Raw genomic sequence first — 18,498 nt, forward strand, 5'->3', positions numbered from 1 at the left:
GGTGCTGTTGGGTAAAACGAAAACTGAAAGTACCCAGCTGAAATATAGTGAAGATCACTCATGCTGAGTTAAGGACATAATTTCAAACTGTATAACAAATTCATCCCAAAAACGAAAGTAGAGGTATGGAAAGAACAGGGGGGGGGAGGGGGGGACCTTCACGAAAAATTTCTCAGCGAAAATGTAGAAATTGTTTTTTCCCCTGCATTAACAAGGAACTCTTTATCTCCCTTTATCTCCCATTATCATCTCCAGCTCTACGGTTTTTGTTCCAAATAAGGTGGATTGTTTGCGTTGATTATCTGACATTCATATCAAGTTAAATGAGTACCACAAGACTGACTTCTAGCACCTAATGAAGACCAAGTCTTTCAGTCCATAATTGTTTACCAAGTTTTAGTGGCATAGGAACTGGGAGGCTTGGCTGTTACGTGTAGGTCCGCCGAGAGGGGGGCAGGAGGGACAATTTGTCCAGGGTCTCGAAGTCTAGGGTGCCTCAAAAAGAAAAGAATTCCGTTTAAAAATGGAATTAATTAAAAGTAACAAAATTATACCTACAACAGGAAAATTTTTTAAACAACAGCAAGAAAATTAATGAATTTAAGTTAATCTAGAGGGCATAGCCGAAAAATTTCTGCTCGCTTGGCTCGCAGGGGCCTTATCCTTCTGTTAAAACAAAGGGCCACCAAAACCTCTTGTCGGCTCTGGTTACATGCCCTCTACTCATTATGTGGCAAGGGTTGGAAGATTCATTAGGGGGAAGGGGCAAAGACTTGTCCGAAAATGTCCTAAAGAATTTGGAAAAACGCCTCATTTTGTCAACGCGTTTGGGAAAGCTATGCTTTTTTACGTGGCAATGTTTGGCTTATCAACACAATAACTGTCATATGTAGCTTTTTGTGACTGACCCCATTTCCCAATTGTCTTCGCAATTCCTTTGAATTGTATAAGGCGAGGAAGCTCTACATGTAAAAACTAATTTTCCAAAGTTGTAAGCAAGTGTCTAAAAATAATGAACAGTATTCAGAATTTTGAAACTAAGCCAGTTCTCCTTGGAGTGAAATCTGCAAAATGTTCGACAAGCATTTCAGAATCCAGTTTTTTAAGGATTGAAGCATTTAAGTTTCTTTTTTATTGGGAACATAGGCGTAAACTTAGGGGGGCTCTGGGGCTTCAGCCCCTCCTGAGGAAAACCAAGGGGGGGGCTGAGCCCCCCCCCCTGGAAAATAAGGAAGTGCTTCACCAATTTTTAGATTAGTTTGTTATATTATTGGTTCAACGCATAAACATTTTGTGTGCCTAAATAGAACTGATGATCTCAACCTAAAGAAACTGATTATGATTTAAAAATACACTTTCCATCATCTCATGTGTGTTTCTTCTTCCTCGATAATGAAAAACGCACGAAAAAATCACCTTTAAGCCCTTAGCTAATCCATTTTCTATCCTGTGACTCCAGCAGCTGCCATTAGGAATTGTCATTAAATTTTTGAGCCCCCCCCCCCTGAAAAAAATGCAAGTCTACGCCTATGATTGGGAATGTCTAAAGAACGTGAAAGACTTGTCTAACTTAACCCTAAAACGAGGTGAAATTGTAAAACATTCTATAATGGTACAGGCAAGTGTTTCCCTCTGGCGAAGCGAGCAGAAATGTTTCAACCACGCCCTTTAGATAAGCTTAAAATACATTTCAGAATATTTTTACAGCCTTCTGTTTGCAGTCTTTCAAAAAGTTTTAATTTTGTCTGAAAAATCAACCCCCCTCCCTGAGGTACTAATTTTATTGCAGATTTGTACTTTCCTCAGACACCAACTTTCTGCGCATTGGAGGGGCGCCCCCTTGCCGCCTCGCTACGCTACTGCCTCTACCTTTTCCAACAATTGTGAAAAATGCCCTTTTCCCATATCCCTACAATATACAATGCATCGTGCCTCTCTCCCTCGCCCTCTCCCTTGCCCTCCCCCTCGAACTACGCAGGCATTGCATACAGAATACCTTTTCAGTGTGAACTTCACTCACACTGCCGATTCGCAAGATGCAACATGTGAGTGTACGACTGTACGTACGAGTTGTCTTCATCATACTTTGTCTCTCAATCATACTTACAGTGAGGCATACTCCAGCACAGGTTCACAGACAAGATCACTGAAATTACGTGTCTTTTTCTATATGTGGAAGATATGCAAGCTTCATGGAAGATATTTTTAGCATAACCGAACCACCTTTTAACCTCAGGGGGCTCTCTTTCAATAGAAATAAACCAAACACTATAGCATACGGATTAGACACTGTATCATACAGATGTCAAATAGTATGGAATTCAATTCCTACAGAAATAACCTCAAGCTCAAATATAAAAACCTTAAAAGCAAGTATCAAAACAATGTCTGCGAATTCTTGCTCATGCCGCACTTGTAAACCATTTATAGGACAAGTAGGCTATATAAAATGACAGGGAACTTAGTTTATATTGATGTATCTTATTAGTCATTCTTCTATTTTTGTTGCGTTGTTAAATTCGGTTATTGTTAATATATTTAGTTGGTTTTAATTAGCTTTAGTGTAGCTAGTGTGCACGTTTACCAACTTAAAAGAAAGTGAAAGAAAAAGTCACGCATTCCTTAGAACGTACGGATTTAAGGCTTTTTTTGCCAAGAATAATAAAAGATCTAACTTTGTAATGATTTTCTTATAACAAATGATATCCTGGGCATATGATCTGAAACGAGCATAGCTTTGTCTTCAAAATCTTTCAAAGGTAGAAAAAAAAATCACGAAGGAAACCATACCGTCACAATCGACACAACTTAGCAAATAAAGACGAGCCAAAATTGACATTGATTTACAGGAATTAAGAACTTAATTTTATATAAAAAACATTTCTTGAGGCCTGATTTACAGAAGTTCTGATTTAGTTCATAACCATCATTGTTGTAAGAAATTTAGATATCATTGAATGTTTATCAAAAGTTTCTTGAATTTTGGGGTTATCTGAAGCCAAGAATAAAAATCAACTGTAATGCAGTCACTTTAAAATTTTATGGTAGGGTACGTGTAGGGTAGGAGGATAAGATGCTGTCTTCACATTAATTCTTTACGAATTAGTTGTTTTCTGATACTTTGATTAATCACCATTCCCTCTAGAAAATTTGAAACAGAAAAGTTTCCTACATTTTGAGCTAGGACCGAAAGGTTGTTATTCTAAAGTATGAACAGATTCTTACACAAATGAATGTATTGTAGAAATATTGGCCTGAAATTTTTCAAATACCTTTGACGCATATATTTATGTTACTGAGCCTCTCTGTATGAAGAGGCGCCAAAATAAATGATTATGCACATTGTGTATGCTAATATATGCAAAGCTGCAAAAGCCAATCTAGACCAGGAAGTCTACGATTTAACAATATCACAGACTGGGATACACCATACAAGAATTCAACATTTATAACAATATTTCAGATAAGCAGCCATGGACGTTTATTGGTGGCTGGTCTATCTTCTAGCAATACACCATTTATCAATAAACAGCAATGAATACCAACAGCTAGCATACACCAACTTAAGATAAAACCTACTATAGATCCTAAAATCTTGTTATTGTATTCAGAACCTCACATTTCCCAATAACCTCTTATCATTCTGTCCTTAGTGACATATTGTACATTTTCCTAAAGCAGTGCGATAGGTACTCTTCCATTCTCATGAAAAAGAGTTTGCTTTGCTAGCCTTGTCATGAAACAATCCAGTCTCCAACATTTCACACCACATAAACGAAAAACGTAGACTTCTGTTACTTGCCCTAAAACTTGTACTAAATTAAGAACGATCTCTTGAAACAGTGTGGATTATAGCGCTCACTAGAACATACTTTCCGTTGTCTCCACCTGTGTCAAACTGACAACAACGTTTAAAACTCTCCCCTTTTTAGGATCCCAGCCCATTTTCAAGATTTTCATTAAACTAAGGTTTCTTTGTTTTGTTTTTTTTTCGATCACGTATACTTCTTAAACGTTTTCTCCTGTCCTCTTTTGATTCCTTATTTGTGAAAATCAGAGGCGTTTTATCAATAGTTGTTTTATATCCTTTGTCTTTAATGCTTCTCTCCCACTGCCTTTTATGAAGTTGGTAAATCTTCATCGTCATGCGAGCATCTTCCACCTAGATAATAATTGTAAAATTAATGATTTTGAGGCTCTACGCAATGATTATCAGCCTCAACGCAAACATACTTTACAACTTTGGATCTAAAACGTTCACTGTTAATACAAAATGAATATGATAAAAATTCTGGCTCTGAGAAATTTTTAGCCTTATTCAACACTGCTAGATATACTTTATGAAAATTGAAAATAGGTATATATCTTGAAATATTTAGGCATAACTTTTTTCTTTTTGCTTGGACAATTGTAAAGCAGTTTCCTTTTTTTGCAAAAATAAATTAAATGCCAGGGAAAATATTTTGAAATAAAAATAAAAACTTAAAATGTAAAAATATTAAGCAATGCCTGTTCAAATCGGCACACGCAATGACGAGGGTAGCTAAATTTTGAAAATCAACAAGGCACCTTCTGACTAGGCCTGCTCCTGTTATGTGTTTGAATTTTAAACAGCCTGAACGGAAAGTACTAGCTACTGAAAGTTTCTCAATTAACTTAGGCATTAAACGTTATTCTGGGAATTTATCAATTTGCGGTACCTGCGTTCACAATCAGTGACAGAATATGAGCAAAACAAAAATCGACAATCTAGAAAAATCTTGACTTACAGATGAATGCTCTCCAGACTGAATATCTACATTCAAGATCTCCTTTGACAGTTTTTTGAGAGAAGGATATCGAGTCTGTAAATAGAGTGTAAATAAAAATGAAATCAATACTATGGCATGGCAAGTGTATAGAAATAGAATAAATGTCCTAGAAAGAGAAGAATCTTCTACTGCGCAAATAGCAATTAAAATATCGCTTCTCATCAAAGAGAATGAAGTACAAGCTCATGAAATACAAGGTCGCTTAAGTCAACTGCTCTTCACATGCAGACTGATTCAGAAATTGACCCGAAAGCAATCAAATTCGCTATTTTTAGTGTCAAAGGCTCATTGTAAAGTTTGACGTTTAAATATAAGTAAGTACTTTATAAAATTTAACCAATTTACTTTTCATACAAAAATTCAGCAGTGCATACCTTCAATAGTTTCTTGAATGGTTTATACGACGATGTATCTCGAATATCTTTTCTGGGATGACTTAGCATCAATACCTGCAAATAGGAATTATGACCTCTTGAATGTGTACAACTGTTGAAAATTTGAGAGTTTAACCTACTAGAGCGAGGACACTGGAACAGGGGGTACTAGGTTTAAGTGCCCAAAACTTTTTGTAAAGTCCCCCTTTCCGTAGTGCAATATTTAAAACTTTTGAGAAAGTGCCCCTTTTATTAGAAGTGTAGCCTTTCATAGATACTCTCGCTTTTGGTAATGTCTCCCTTTTTCTGAGACGCGATACCCCGTTCTACCTACTTCCCTCCAGCTTTGAAATTCAAGGGTAGTAACTGGTTATTAGGCTTAAGGAAACTCTTCAAAATACGCTAAGTGTCTTGTCTTGTACGTTAGTGTCTTGTACGCTAAGCTTATTTCGACTTGTCCGCTATTTTAACGCTTCCGTTGATAGAGGCGTCCCCGTATCTTTAATAGAACTTATCAATTTTTAGTAGTATTGCTTTTAAATCATAAATCGCGTGTTTTACTTCTTTAGCATTATCCTTAAAATGCCAGCAACAGCCTGAATTTTTAAAAAGATTCATCTTCACTGTTTATTGAAGAATCGTGCCGGAAAAAGAGACACTAAACTAACCTTCAAATCATTATGGACAGCATGACCAACAAGAATTTTACCGTTAGTTAAATCAGCAACCTGTTTTTGGACCTCGGTGAATGGCGGTGCTAAAAACGAATTGTAATTTCCATTATGATCAGTGCAAAAAAACCATGTCTGCAAGGCAGTCAGTATTAATATTTTTTCAAAATTTACAATGATCAATGCATATCTTTGACCTTGACTTTACTGAGATATAGCCATATAATGTCTTACTGCCTCTATCATTATCAAAATTATGGAAACTTGACCTTAAAATGATATTATGATTCAGCAATATATACTCGTAAGTAAAATATGAGGAGCTTGTCTAAACAAAGCAGGAAAGAAAAAAAATGTAAGCTTCCAGGTACAAGAATTCATTCTGTTAAGAAGATCAAGATGTTGTGGAAACAGAAACAAGATATGAGCAATAAGAGAAAGCCTTTTACTGTTAAGGAAACATAAATATTTGACAAACAGATAATTTCAATATAGCAACAGATACGAAGTAGGAAGAGAGTATGGAAAGGAGATTGACAGAATGGTGATACGTGAAAAGAAAATCCTACCCTTCACCAAAACAAAGCCAATAGAGCTAGCATTGTGATTGAAGAATTCAATTAAAAAAGATTTTAAGAGACTATAAAAGACTTTGCTATAGATTATAACACGACCTTATCAAAGGGACTATCAAACGATTCAAATAATCATTAAAGACAAACCATTGACTAGATCCTCTGGTCTTATTCCACTAAACTCCGTTCTGTAGTCAGCAACTTTTTGCATTGGTGCAACAAAAGTGTCATAGACAGTTTCGCCAAAGGAATTGACAATTGAGACTCTGCCAAGCATATTGTCTTTACCTTCGATTCCAACACCAACCATCTCACAATCAATGGCAAGTCGTTTTGTTATGCTACAAACGAAAGAAAAGACTTATTGAATTACAGATCTCATTTTAGCTTTTAATCATAACGATTCCAGAAACTAAAACTGTCTCGAAACCAAATTTTACATATATGCAGGATATTTTCAAACTAAAGCTAAAACAAGGACAGGAAAAAACCTCAATCATTCATAAAGTGCTTAATGCCATATAGGCAGATCAGTGCATACTTCGCTGTTTGAAACAGCTTAAATCTGGTTGCAGCTCTGGCAACTGCATGAGCAAAAATATTTGGTTTTATTACAATAGCTAGCAATTAGTTAAATATTTTATCTTGATTATTTTGATTAGAAGTTAGAACAATAGAAAATAGAAAAAAATGGAAAAAGTAAGACATGTTTTTTCATGACAAAGACGGTGCTAATCTGACTCTTTTCACGAGAATGCTTTCCTGATGTCTCCTGATGTCGTCGGATTATCTTTATATAGGAGGCTGTGGGAAAATCTGTTAAGGAAACGTCTTGATTTTGGGACTGTTCATAGTGAGCTTAATGGTTGGAGGGAGCCTGTACTGTGAATCAATGGAGTCTGTAGTTTTGTTATATCCCTGTCTCTACCACATCCGTACTGGGCAGATGCATAGAGGTTTATCTAGTTTCAGCATTGCCTGCCAATTCAACTTGAAGGTGAAAATGCATCATGTGAAAAATTTCCAATAATATGAGACTGATTAAAAACGAACTTATGTATACCATTTGGAATTTGAAGGAATTTAACTTGCCTTGATGTGAAACCATTTGTCTGCATAGTTGTCTCTGCTGTAATCGATTCTGACTTTTTATCATCAGACACAAATTTTTTTCCAGTTGCAGTTTCAATATCATCAATGTCAACATCATCAAACCAGATGTCTTCCCTGCCAATCAAATAAAAAATATAAACACATGAGTCAAAATGAGAACACTTCAAGACATTTCAGGGCTTTCACATTAAGAAATTTACGCATGTGACAAAAACTCACGGGATCAGTGTGGGGTGTGCAAATCAAATATAATTGATAAAACAAAATAATGAACTTTTTTGAACTGAGATGCTTTAGTTAAAATGAACAAAATACTTTGTTTGCAAAAAAGTTTAACCTTATAGAGGCAAAGTGTCTTAGATTCCTTATCACTCTCTGACTCTGTCAAATCATCAGTTGATGTTTCGGGTTATTTCTGAGTTTGGATACTTTCTTTGAATGTTTATTTGAATGTTTGTTGATGAATGTTTATTTTCATTTTCCATTTCGTTTTAAAATATAAATCCACAGCTCTCCTTTGTTTTTTTCGATGATTTCCTCCTTTTCATCTTTATTTTAAAGAGGATCATTGCCATAAACGATCATTCAGAGTACTGTGCGAGATAGAGAGGCGTTTGTTTGAAAGTATGTTGCTTATGGCGATAAATGTTCCTTTAACCTTCAAATTTGAGGAAGAAATTGACATAACAAAGCCTGCCATTTTATACAGGTTTGGAAATTCATTGCAACGTTGAGTTAGAATGGACTTCCATAAATGTTTTGCGTTAGAGAACCTAGGGAAGTAGCTTCGCACAAAGTTTTTGAAACTCTTCCATTTTCTCTAAACCATTTTGTCGTCAAAGGCTGCAAAAGCTAGTGGCTCTTAAAAATGTGTGTATTATTTGACAATATCATCACTTCAATAGTGACTCTGGTTTGACCAGACCTGGGGATGTATCCATCTCATTTTGGAGAACACCTCATCATTGTAGACTTCAAACCTCTGTTTTTAGTGTCTTCTCTAAAGCTTGAATTGCATGACGCATTACCTCCCAGATGCTCTCCAAACAATTCTTTGCCAAAAAGGGTTGAGCTGTAACTTCCATGTAAGCTACTGGCATTTTTCCTAATCCTTTCTTTTCTCTCTTGCTTTGACAAACATCCCTGCAAATTCTCCATCATAGCTCTGGACACAATGCATGTAGCTGTTAAGAAATTTAGCATCTGTCTTTATCTCATTCAGTTTCCTTTGAGCTTGTAAGGGCCTGTCTACATGAAATACGCTAGTTATCTGGTTAACTCTGGGTAATTTCAGGATCAGAAAAGAAATCAAATTGATAATATCCATTGTTGTAAAAACTGATGTTCATCATTATGGCACCAAAAACTGAAAAAATCTTGTTTACAAATTTCAAATAAGATGCCAGTACATCTGAGTGGGATAGATCATGTTCTTGTGTAAACACTTTCAGAAAACCATCACACAGGCCCTTAGTTGATCTTCAAATTGCAAGAGGTACCTCAATGGTTAATAGCATATCAGCCCCAAAAATATTTTCTGTTTCGAAAAGGAGTTTCTCAAGGGGATTGACCCATTTCAGCAATGGATCACAAAAAATTGTCAGCAACTGGAAATCGCTCTCTATAAGAAAAATATTTATCACTGGACGGGTGATTTATTGCTCCAAAATGAAACATTTGGCACATGCCTGTGTTTTCAGTTGCATCGTGCACCTGCCACTGAAAGCCCTGCATTTAATGAGAACACTTCAAGACAGTACACAGTGTAGAAAGTCATAATAAATTAAAAACTCATTCATTTACCATAAAATTTGCAGATATAATACTAGAAGACACAATTAAGTAAGTGGCTCACAATAAGCAAAGGGCTCAAAAGACTAAATAAACCATGTATCATAGGCTGTTGCAGAACAGATGTTCCAAATGACTATTGAAGACTAAAATGTACATATAGACAAAGAGAAGAATTTATGTTTCTCAACAAATAATCAAGTAGCAGAAACCAAGCTTACCTTTTTATTGTATTACTTTCTTTCACTTCAGCCTTTTCCAACTTTGCTCTTTTTTCACTGATTTTTTCTAGCAAACTATTCACTGGCCTTTTCCTTTTTGGAGTTTTGGGACCATGTTGTTGATTACTTGATTTTTGTTTTTCAGCATTAACCTCCTTTGAAATTCAAAGATACAAAAACTTTAACATACAATAACAATAGCAAATACACAACAGGAAAGTCACATTTCACTATTACCATTCAATTGATAATCCCTATTACATCATGACAGATCATAAACAAGTCGCACCATACATAACCAAAAATGAAATCAAATTTCCCTTTGTCACAATTCCTTCACAAATACAATTAATGAATCCTTGATAAGATCAAGGTACTATTCCATAAATAGGCATGACTTGTTTCTTATAACATACCAATTAACTACTAGAAAATTGACATTACAGAATTTCTGCTGCTGTTTAAACTTTTATCAATAAAAGATAATATCAAAAAAGATACGATATCTCTGTGACAAAATTTATTTTTCCAGGGTATTTTTCATAGGCTCTGTATTATTGCATTCAATATTGGGACTTAACATCACTTTCTATCTTAAAGCAGTAACTAACAAAGCTGGGGCATTGTACATCTGATCTGTTGATGGTTAAAAACCTTTTGTGGGAGTTCTGAAATCGATGCACACAATCAAAGATCAATTTGATAGCAGGTAAGTAAGGAAATCTAAATTTATTTTCTAAGAAATAAACTATTATTGAAAAGTACACTTATGACGAAAAGAAAGTTGTGTTGTGTGGATGCAGCCATCTTTTGTTCTTCAATTCTGGCTCTAACAAAGTACCTGACTGAAATCCTAGAAAGAGAGGCTAATCAAATTTTGCTTGTTTTATGGCCCCTCGTTTGAGGGAAGGCACTTGTTAAATTCTTGACATATTGCCCAGCCCAGTATCCGACATCGAAACACTTTGCATAAAAACAGTTTCGAAACACTTGGCTAATATATTTATGCCTTTATACTCAACCCACTTTCAAGAATGCCTGCCAGTTCGAAGACAACACCTTTACTGGCTGATTTTTTGTATCTGATCCGTTGTTCATACTTTCTACTGTCTTTTTTCTCTTCATTTTAGACTTTTTTTTAAACTTCTTGTATGGAGGATAAACCTCAGTCCTGTCCGAAGGCTGCGTGTTATTCTTCATTTTTGAGGTATCTTTTGGCTGAGATTTTCTCTTAAATCTTTTACTTGAATTTCTATTGTTCTTATCCTGCTCCATCGGAGATAATTTCGGTGTTATCGGTGCTGTTGTGTGTATGTTTCGACTTTCTCACACGGTCCATGCTTTCCCATGGCCATCTAGGCCACTTCTTGAAACGAGGCTACTCTCCTGATGTCTCGTTACGAAATTATGGGAAAATTAGATTACCATAAATCCTCGAATTGCCCCCCCCCCCCCCCCAGCCCCTCGAACAAGCCCTCTCCCTAAAAATACAAATTTTCAATAAGCCCCCTTTCAAATAAGCTCTCACAGCTACCGTAAATCCTCAAATTGACTAAGATAAGTAAATTAGATAAGTTTTGCTTAAAATTTGTAGTGCCAAAAGTGGGAAATTGTCTGTGAGGTGTTTTGAAAAAACCGCTGGAAAATACCATCAATATATGGACTAAGTTGAAAAATCGTTATTGGTTACTATGTTGTTTATAGCTTGATGTATGGGGCGTAAAAAGTGGACAGTCCAGGCAGCTTAACTAAATAGAGACGTTATTATAGGGAGGTTTTAATAGATACACGGACACAAATAGAATGATTCACCTTATCAAAGAGTAAAGTGTAAAAGTAGTAGTTGTAGAAAGCTATAGAATCGCGTGTAAGATATAGAAAGTACTTTCAAATGAACAACCTCATTCATTATGTTATGACAAAGGGGTTGGAATTCCCCCGTCTACTGCCTAAACTGAGATTGTATGTGTTCCTGATGGGAAAAATATCAGGCCTGTTATAGTAAGAATCAACAACACCAAAAACAGCATAATTGGAAGTATATTTGATTATGGCGAGTAAGGATTAAAAAACAATAAAAGTTACGCCCTTTGAAATGTTTCCTTTGAAGAAGATTGTTGCTTACTTTTATATTTGACAAGTAAACTAGAATCTGCCAAGAACAATATATTTTTATTTGTTGTCACCCACTTCTTTAATTAGAAGAATTAGTTCTGCAGAATCTTTGACGTCTGGCAGGTAAACCATTTAAGGAAACAGTGTTTTCTGTAAGGGAACGAGAAGAGGAAACTTTGGCTGCTGCGAGGTTGCAAGCTGTAGTGACATCAAAAAGACATTTAACAGGTTAGTCGCAGTTAACAATTACCATGTGCTTTTCCACAATCGTGTATTAGCGTCATTGTTAATATCAGAGGAATTCTGAAAAAGTTAATTCTGAAAAATAATTATTAATTTATAAGAAATGTGTGATGTAGGTTCAGAGACGTAAGAGCTGGGTGCACCAGGGCCACGTGCCCTCCAAGAATTTTGAAAAATTCCCTTTTCTAAATTGTAACTTTCTGAAATAGTGTTCCCTTTTTTTGATATGGTGCCCATTCAACCCTGTGCCACTCTTACTTTGAAATGCTACCGACGATCTTGTTTAGCTTGAAAGCAACTTTAAATCAAGCAATACAGAGATAGCTTGGGGCCTCGCCCAAGGACCACGGAGCACATTACAGATTTATGGGGCTAAAACGTTTTGGGGGACTAAACATACTAAAAATCAAGAGCAGGGCGATTTTGGAATGATTCTAAATACATTGTTGAAATTATTGAAATTATTGTTGAAATTATTAAAGCCCCCGTAGCCCCCCGCTTCCGCGGTCCCTGATCTCGCCTAAGCTTGGTTGTCAATGTGGAAACTGTCAAGTTATTGCAACACATCTTTTCTCAATAGCTCTTCTTCTCTGTCACAGCATTTGGGGTAATATATGGGGGCGGGGATCAAGCCCCTAAGAACAAGATTTGTTGGAAACTTTGGGAATATAGGGGAACTTTGTATGTTTGTAAGAATTTTTGGAAATACTTTGGATTTAAATTTAGAAATGTCTCTTACTTGTGAAAAGTTTTTTCTGTAGCGTATTTAAAGAAACGTACTTACATTTTTGAACTGAATATCTCCTTTATCGTTGTGTAAAACATAGTTTGTGCTTGATATGGAATGGAGTGACAAACAACACTAAGAGACAATATGATATCGTGTTCCCGTCAAATATCGTTCGAAGTAGGTTCGACTGCCAAATGAATGAGTGGCTCTGGAGTATTGGCTTTTATGTTAGACTTTGAGACTTTGTTGTTAACAGACAAGTAAAATATAGGAACAAAATTTCACGACATAGTCTCTCTTGCAAAACTAAAACGTAAATTAAGCAATTTATAGAACTATTCTTGATATTTGAGCACGCAAAAAGTGAGCCCTTGCTGATTTCTTGATTTCTTGAATATGTAAAATGTTTATTGTGATAGGGTTCCTTTATCAGTTTACAAAATTCAACATCATAATAACCGCCAAAAGAAGTATTCAAAGACAATTCGAAGAGGAAAAGGTTCAGATAATCAAACGTTATTCTGGTTATGTCCGAAACTTGTTACGTCCAAAGCTTTCAAATTCTTAGAAAATAGAAAAACACAAGGTAACGTGCAGGATTCTTAAAGAAAATATTATTTGAACAAGTACAGTAACTTTCTTCGAAACTCTCAGAACCCTAGCACTAGACGTTTCTTGCAGCATATTCTTGTTGCTTCATAACATCATCATCATTCGGTGACTGTTTCAATTAAGAAGTTTCGTCGTTACTCCTCTCCAGTAGTCACGATCTTCAGCTTCTCTAATGCACTGCTCAAAGTTTAACTTTGTCTATTCCATGATGTTCTTCATCCACGATTGATGGGGACGTCCCCTTGGTCTTTTCGCATATACTTTTCTTTCTAACAATGATTTTTGCATTTTGTCTTTTCTTATTAAATGACCAAAATACTGCGTCTTTCTCATTTTTATGTTCTTTTCTAGTGACAGACCTTTTTCATTTACACGTTTTAACACCTCCTCATTTGTAGTGTGACTTGTGTATGAGATCCTAAGCATTTTTCGAAACATCCACATTTCAAAGCTGTTTATTTTCTTACATGTATCCGCGTTAAGTATCCGCAGGTTTCACTTGCGTATATAAGTGTTGATAAAACATAACATCTGGCCAAGCGTTTTCTTGTCTCGATCTCGATGTTTCTTGCTGTTAAAACATCACTCATATTTAGGAAAGTCTGTCTTGCGATTTCTATACGTTGTCTTATCATAGTATCTGATCTACCATCAGATGTGATCGTTTGCCCCAGGTACTTAAATGTTTGCACTTGCTCTGGAGTAGTTCCATCCACCTTTATATCAACATTGCCTCAATAACTCGTGTCCACAAATATTGTGGATTTCAAGTAACTATCAAGGTTCTTTGCAGTTTACTGCATTTTCCTTTGCAATGCCAGAATTATGACACAGTTTTTACAATGCGTATAAATGCTGGACTTCTACGTGTTTTACTTTTCACAAAATGTACGAAAATCTGCATTATTCATAGTGATATTTTTAATTTTTCGCAATCTTCCCTTAGTTATCATCGTTGCCTTTAGTTCTCTCTTTTTCATGAGCTTCTTTTTTGAACCTAAGAAGTAAGTTGCCCAAAATTAATCCACGTAAAAATACGATTAGTTTTAACATATATCTTTCAAATACTGCCCGTCTAAAAGTTTTTGTCCGAATTTCCTGAAATTTCGTGTTTTGTCTGATATTATATTTGCAAAACTTTGCTGTCCCAAGGCATTCGACTTTCATCAGCTTTATAAAACTGCTTGCTACATGTCGCCTTGCTACATATTTCATATTCATTCGACGATCTTTCCTTTTAAACATAAATTAAGATATAAAGCTTAAAACATTTAGAAATTATGGAAGTGGACACATAGAAAGCAGCGATTTGTAGAACTCATATTGGGTCCCTGAAAACTGAAGATCAGCACTTGCCGATATTTTATGTAGAGAACAACGAAATCGAGACTAGTGCAAAATTCCAAACTAAGCAATAGGCTTAAGGATTGCTGGGTCTTAACAGTTGCTATTTTATTTCTTAGGTGTGGGGCCCCTTTCTGGCTCTCATAAGCACAGGGCCATGGGCCGTGGCCCCCATGGAGTCCTCCTAAAACCGCAAATCAGCGAAAAGAAAAATTGGGGGTCAAGTCGACCAACCCTTTAAAAGCGTGGGCCTTGAGACTGTGGGCGGTGAGGCAGAGAGATCCGCTTTTTTGTAAGCAGATATGACGTAGCTGCGCATGCTATTCCCCAGACCCCTACTTTTCGAAGTGCTGCGCACGCCACTTATTTGATCTGAAAAGTGTCACACTATAAACTAACTGCAAACATATGTAAGTAGGAAATTTTTAAGAAGATCGCTTTACCTTTAGTTTCAACTTTCTTTTCTACTTACTTAAAGGGCGAAATTGCACATCCAGGGGTTCTATTTTCAGACAAACTACAACATAATGGTGCGAGTCAAGCCAAGTCAGTTGGTGTCTTTGTTGTTGCTGTTGGTGGATGTCTGCTGTTGCCAGTCATGTCATAAGCTGTGTTTATGCAACGCCACTGTGGTGCGATGTTGTGGTGCTGGTTTACGAGAAATCCCAGAAAATATAGAAAACTCGGTGACGATATTAGACTTGTCGGAGAATCCCAATCTGAGTATACAGAAGCTCTCATTTATAAGGTTCAATGCGCTGCAGAAGCTATACTTGAATAACTGTTCTATAACGTCACCCTTTTTGCTACCTCGGTCCTTGACAGCCCTTCACCTGGAACGGAATAAATTGACTATGAACTTGATAAAACAAATTTTATACAACCCTCCTGAAGCACTACTTGCACTAAACCTTAAAGGGAACAGCATAGATTTCCAAAATGGTCTGGACGCCATTCCTAAAAACCTAGCGGATCTGGATCTCTCTCAGAATGTGATTCAAATGATAACACCAGGCTATTTTCGCGGTTTCTCAAACCTTCAAAGGATGTCTTTAAGAAGTTCTAAAATAAAACGAATATTGCCTCATGCATTAGATTCCTTGCGTAATCTTGTGGATCTTGAGCTGCAGAACAATGAGTTAAAATGTCTCCCCCCTTTGCTTTTCGGAACGATTCGCAAACTGAGGCGTATAAAACTGAACCAAAATAAGCTGTCCGGAATCCCAGATTTTCGTGGTGTCCTGATGCTAAAAGAACTGGACCTGTCAGAGAATCGTATTCAAAATGTTACTTCGAAATCGTTTGGAATAAAGTGGACAATACTTCTCATCTTGGGAGGGAACCAGATAGAGAATTTCGAGTTGAATGGAATGAAATACGTCAAACTTGACTTGTCTCATAACAAAATAACCGAGCTGAAAGCTGATTCTTTTAGCCACCTGAAAGATGTCACCCAGATCCTGCTGCATAACAACCAAATAAGGGAAATTTCTCCTTTTGCATTTAGAGGAATGAGGTGGATTCTTGAGCTCTTTTTGCAGAAGAACAAGCTACAAAGGATTCAAAGAGGTACTTTCCGCGGAATGAGTATAAACAAACTTATTTTGTATGGTAACGATCTTGTGACTATTAACGGGGTTTTCGATGATATGAGAGTGCCACCGAAACTGGTTCTTCTATTTGGCAATCCTAAGTTAACGAATCTTAAAGGGTCAAGCTACAAAAGTCTGACCAACCGATCTGTAGTATGTATTAATTGCAAGAACCTGAAAGTCATGACTGAGACGTATCTAATTCGCTCTCAAATAAAGTGCATGCCAACTGAGGACTTGAACATTGATACCCCTAGCACTGTCCTTGGCGATGATGGCTTCAATTGTAGATACAGCGCAAAGGTGCGACAGTACCAATGCTATCCTTGTCCAGTAGGGTACTATGGGTACTGCGAGAAAGATACATCACCGTGCACTGGCTCCTGTAAGGCTTGCCCGCCCGGCTCTTTTTTTCAAGACGAGCTTGCAAAGAAAGAATGTAAAGTGTGTCCGGTAGGTCAGTTTGTGCCACCAGAGCGGGCCCCTGGCAAGACTCCATTGGACTGCTTCACTTGCCCTAAAGGGACAAATACGAACAGTTCTGCAGGGTTCCGCGCTTGTCCTTGCTTAAAGGGCTACTCAAGGACCTACCGTTTTGGGGAATGTAAAAGGTGCTCTACTGTTGGATTTAACTGCATGCGGGATTACCCGCAGCTGAAGCCAGGCTACTGGATAACATGGCTTAAAAATAAAACTTGTAAAAAATTCTACAAAGAATTCATGCAGAACCTGGAAATAAAGAATGATAGATACGACAGAAAGACTATGAAATTGTTATGCGACATGCCGATGCCACATAAATGTCCTATACCAGGCTCGTGTCTAGGAGGTGTTGATGCTAATTGTTCTGCGGGATACACGGGGGTTTTATGCGCAGTGTGCGCGAAAGGTTACAGTCGCCAGTTTGACAGGTGCATCAAATGCCCCGGACCAGGAGTGGCTGTGCTGCAGTTTATGGGGTATGCTGCGTTTTTCATAGCTATTTGCTTTTTAATATCGTGGGCTGACAAAATAACTCTGAATTCAACGGAAAAGAGAGAGGCACGCCGAAAGACAAAAAAACAAGCTAAAAAAGAAAGGACATTTGCTGATATCATCTTATCTACACTGAAGATTTTGCTTGGTTTCTATCAAGTTCTTGACGGAATAATCCATGCATCAGCCTGGGTTAACTGGCCAAAACCACTGAAGAAGGCAGTCCATGTTTTTGAATACCTACAGTTTAATGTTATCCATCTTCCTTCGTTGAGCTGCATTAAGCCAGGACTTGGAATGAGCGCCATCACAGAGTTCTGGTTCGCTATTACTGCAACTGCCGCATTCCCAATCGCTGCTACCGTTTACTTTGCCGTGAAGACGCTTTTTATCGAGATGCGGTCAAGTCAAGAAAGTCGCGAGGAAAGACGAAAGAAATGCTGGAGAAACTGTCTCCGCGCTATAGCTCTGTTTATGTTTGCAACCTACCCTTTGACGTCAAAGAAAATCGTACAGATTTTGCCGCTGAGTTGCCACACGTTTTGCGTAGCGGGAGAAAGTGAAGGGCGGTCAAGGAAATGCATTAAAACCGTATCATACCTCCGCGGCGATTACAGCGTAAAATGCCCAAGTGTATCATCATACCATCAGATCGCTTTAATTGCGGCCTATACTGCTCTTATTATCCCGCTAGGGTTTCCGGTGTTACTTCTTGTTCTGTTATGGAGATTTGCAAGGCCTAGCATTCTCAAACAAAGGCAGACAGAAGCTGATCCTGCCGCGATAAATGAGTCGTGCGCTGGAGATACAGGCAATTTTAAATACTTTCCATTATTTTCGGTGAAGTATGCATCCGAAGACGGTGCGATACAGTCCGCTTTGAAGTTCGCATACGAAAATTACAACCGCTCGTGTTGGTACTGGGAAGTGATTGAAATGGTGCGAAAGTTGATAATGACTGTTGGTGTAACCCTCTTTCTTCAGCACACGAAAGTGGGCCTAGGCGGCATAATCATCATCGCAATATTGTTCACAACATTGCAGGCAATCAAAAACCCGATAAAAGACCCATTCGAGAATTTCTTGCAGCTTCTGTCCCTCTCAATAGTTCCAATCAACGTGTCAGTTGGGACAGTGTTACAATCAAAGCAGGTGGGTGACAATGAGATTATCGATTCATGCAAAGACTCATGGGCCTTGGGTATGACGTTGGTTGTTTTGAATTCACTGCTCGTTATCCTTGTCATTGGTCGTTTCTGCAGAGCCATTATTAAGAAAGTTTGCAGTTCGAAAAGGAAAGAAATCTTCTCGGTGAGATAAAACAAGCTGCT

General features: G+C 37.3%; 2 protein-coding genes across 2 annotated transcripts; one reads left to right on the forward strand and one right to left on the reverse strand.

Annotated features, from left to right (window-relative positions):
• Positions 1-2,780: 2,780 nt before the first annotated feature.
• On the reverse strand, positions 2,781-10,938 carry LOC135680770 (uncharacterized). Its single transcript, XM_065194938.2, has 8 exons — positions 10,583-10,938; positions 9,557-9,711; positions 7,524-7,658; positions 6,579-6,772; positions 5,854-5,942; positions 5,186-5,260; positions 4,770-4,844; positions 2,781-4,162 (listed from the first exon to the last, which is right to left on the reverse strand). Exons 1-8 carry the CDS (start codon positions 10,829-10,831, stop codon positions 3,965-3,967), a joined length of 1,170 nt encoding a protein of 389 aa, XP_065051010.2. The 5' UTR covers positions 10,832-10,938; the 3' UTR covers positions 2,781-3,964.
• Positions 10,939-11,829: 891 nt separating this feature from the next.
• On the forward strand, positions 11,830-18,487 carry LOC135680769 (uncharacterized). Its single transcript, XM_065194937.2, has 2 exons — positions 11,830-11,899; positions 15,113-18,487. Exon 2 carries the CDS (start codon positions 15,128-15,130, stop codon positions 18,485-18,487), a length of 3,360 nt encoding a protein of 1,119 aa, XP_065051009.2. The 5' UTR covers positions 11,830-11,899; positions 15,113-15,127.
• Positions 18,488-18,498: the final 11 nt, after the last annotated feature.

Source organism: Rhopilema esculentum, chromosome 18 (genome assembly GCF_057945365.1).
Source record: "Rhopilema esculentum isolate cy_ngs chromosome 18, ASM5794536v1, whole genome shotgun sequence".
NCBI lineage: Eukaryota > Metazoa > Cnidaria > Scyphozoa > Rhizostomeae > Rhizostomatidae > Rhopilema > Rhopilema esculentum.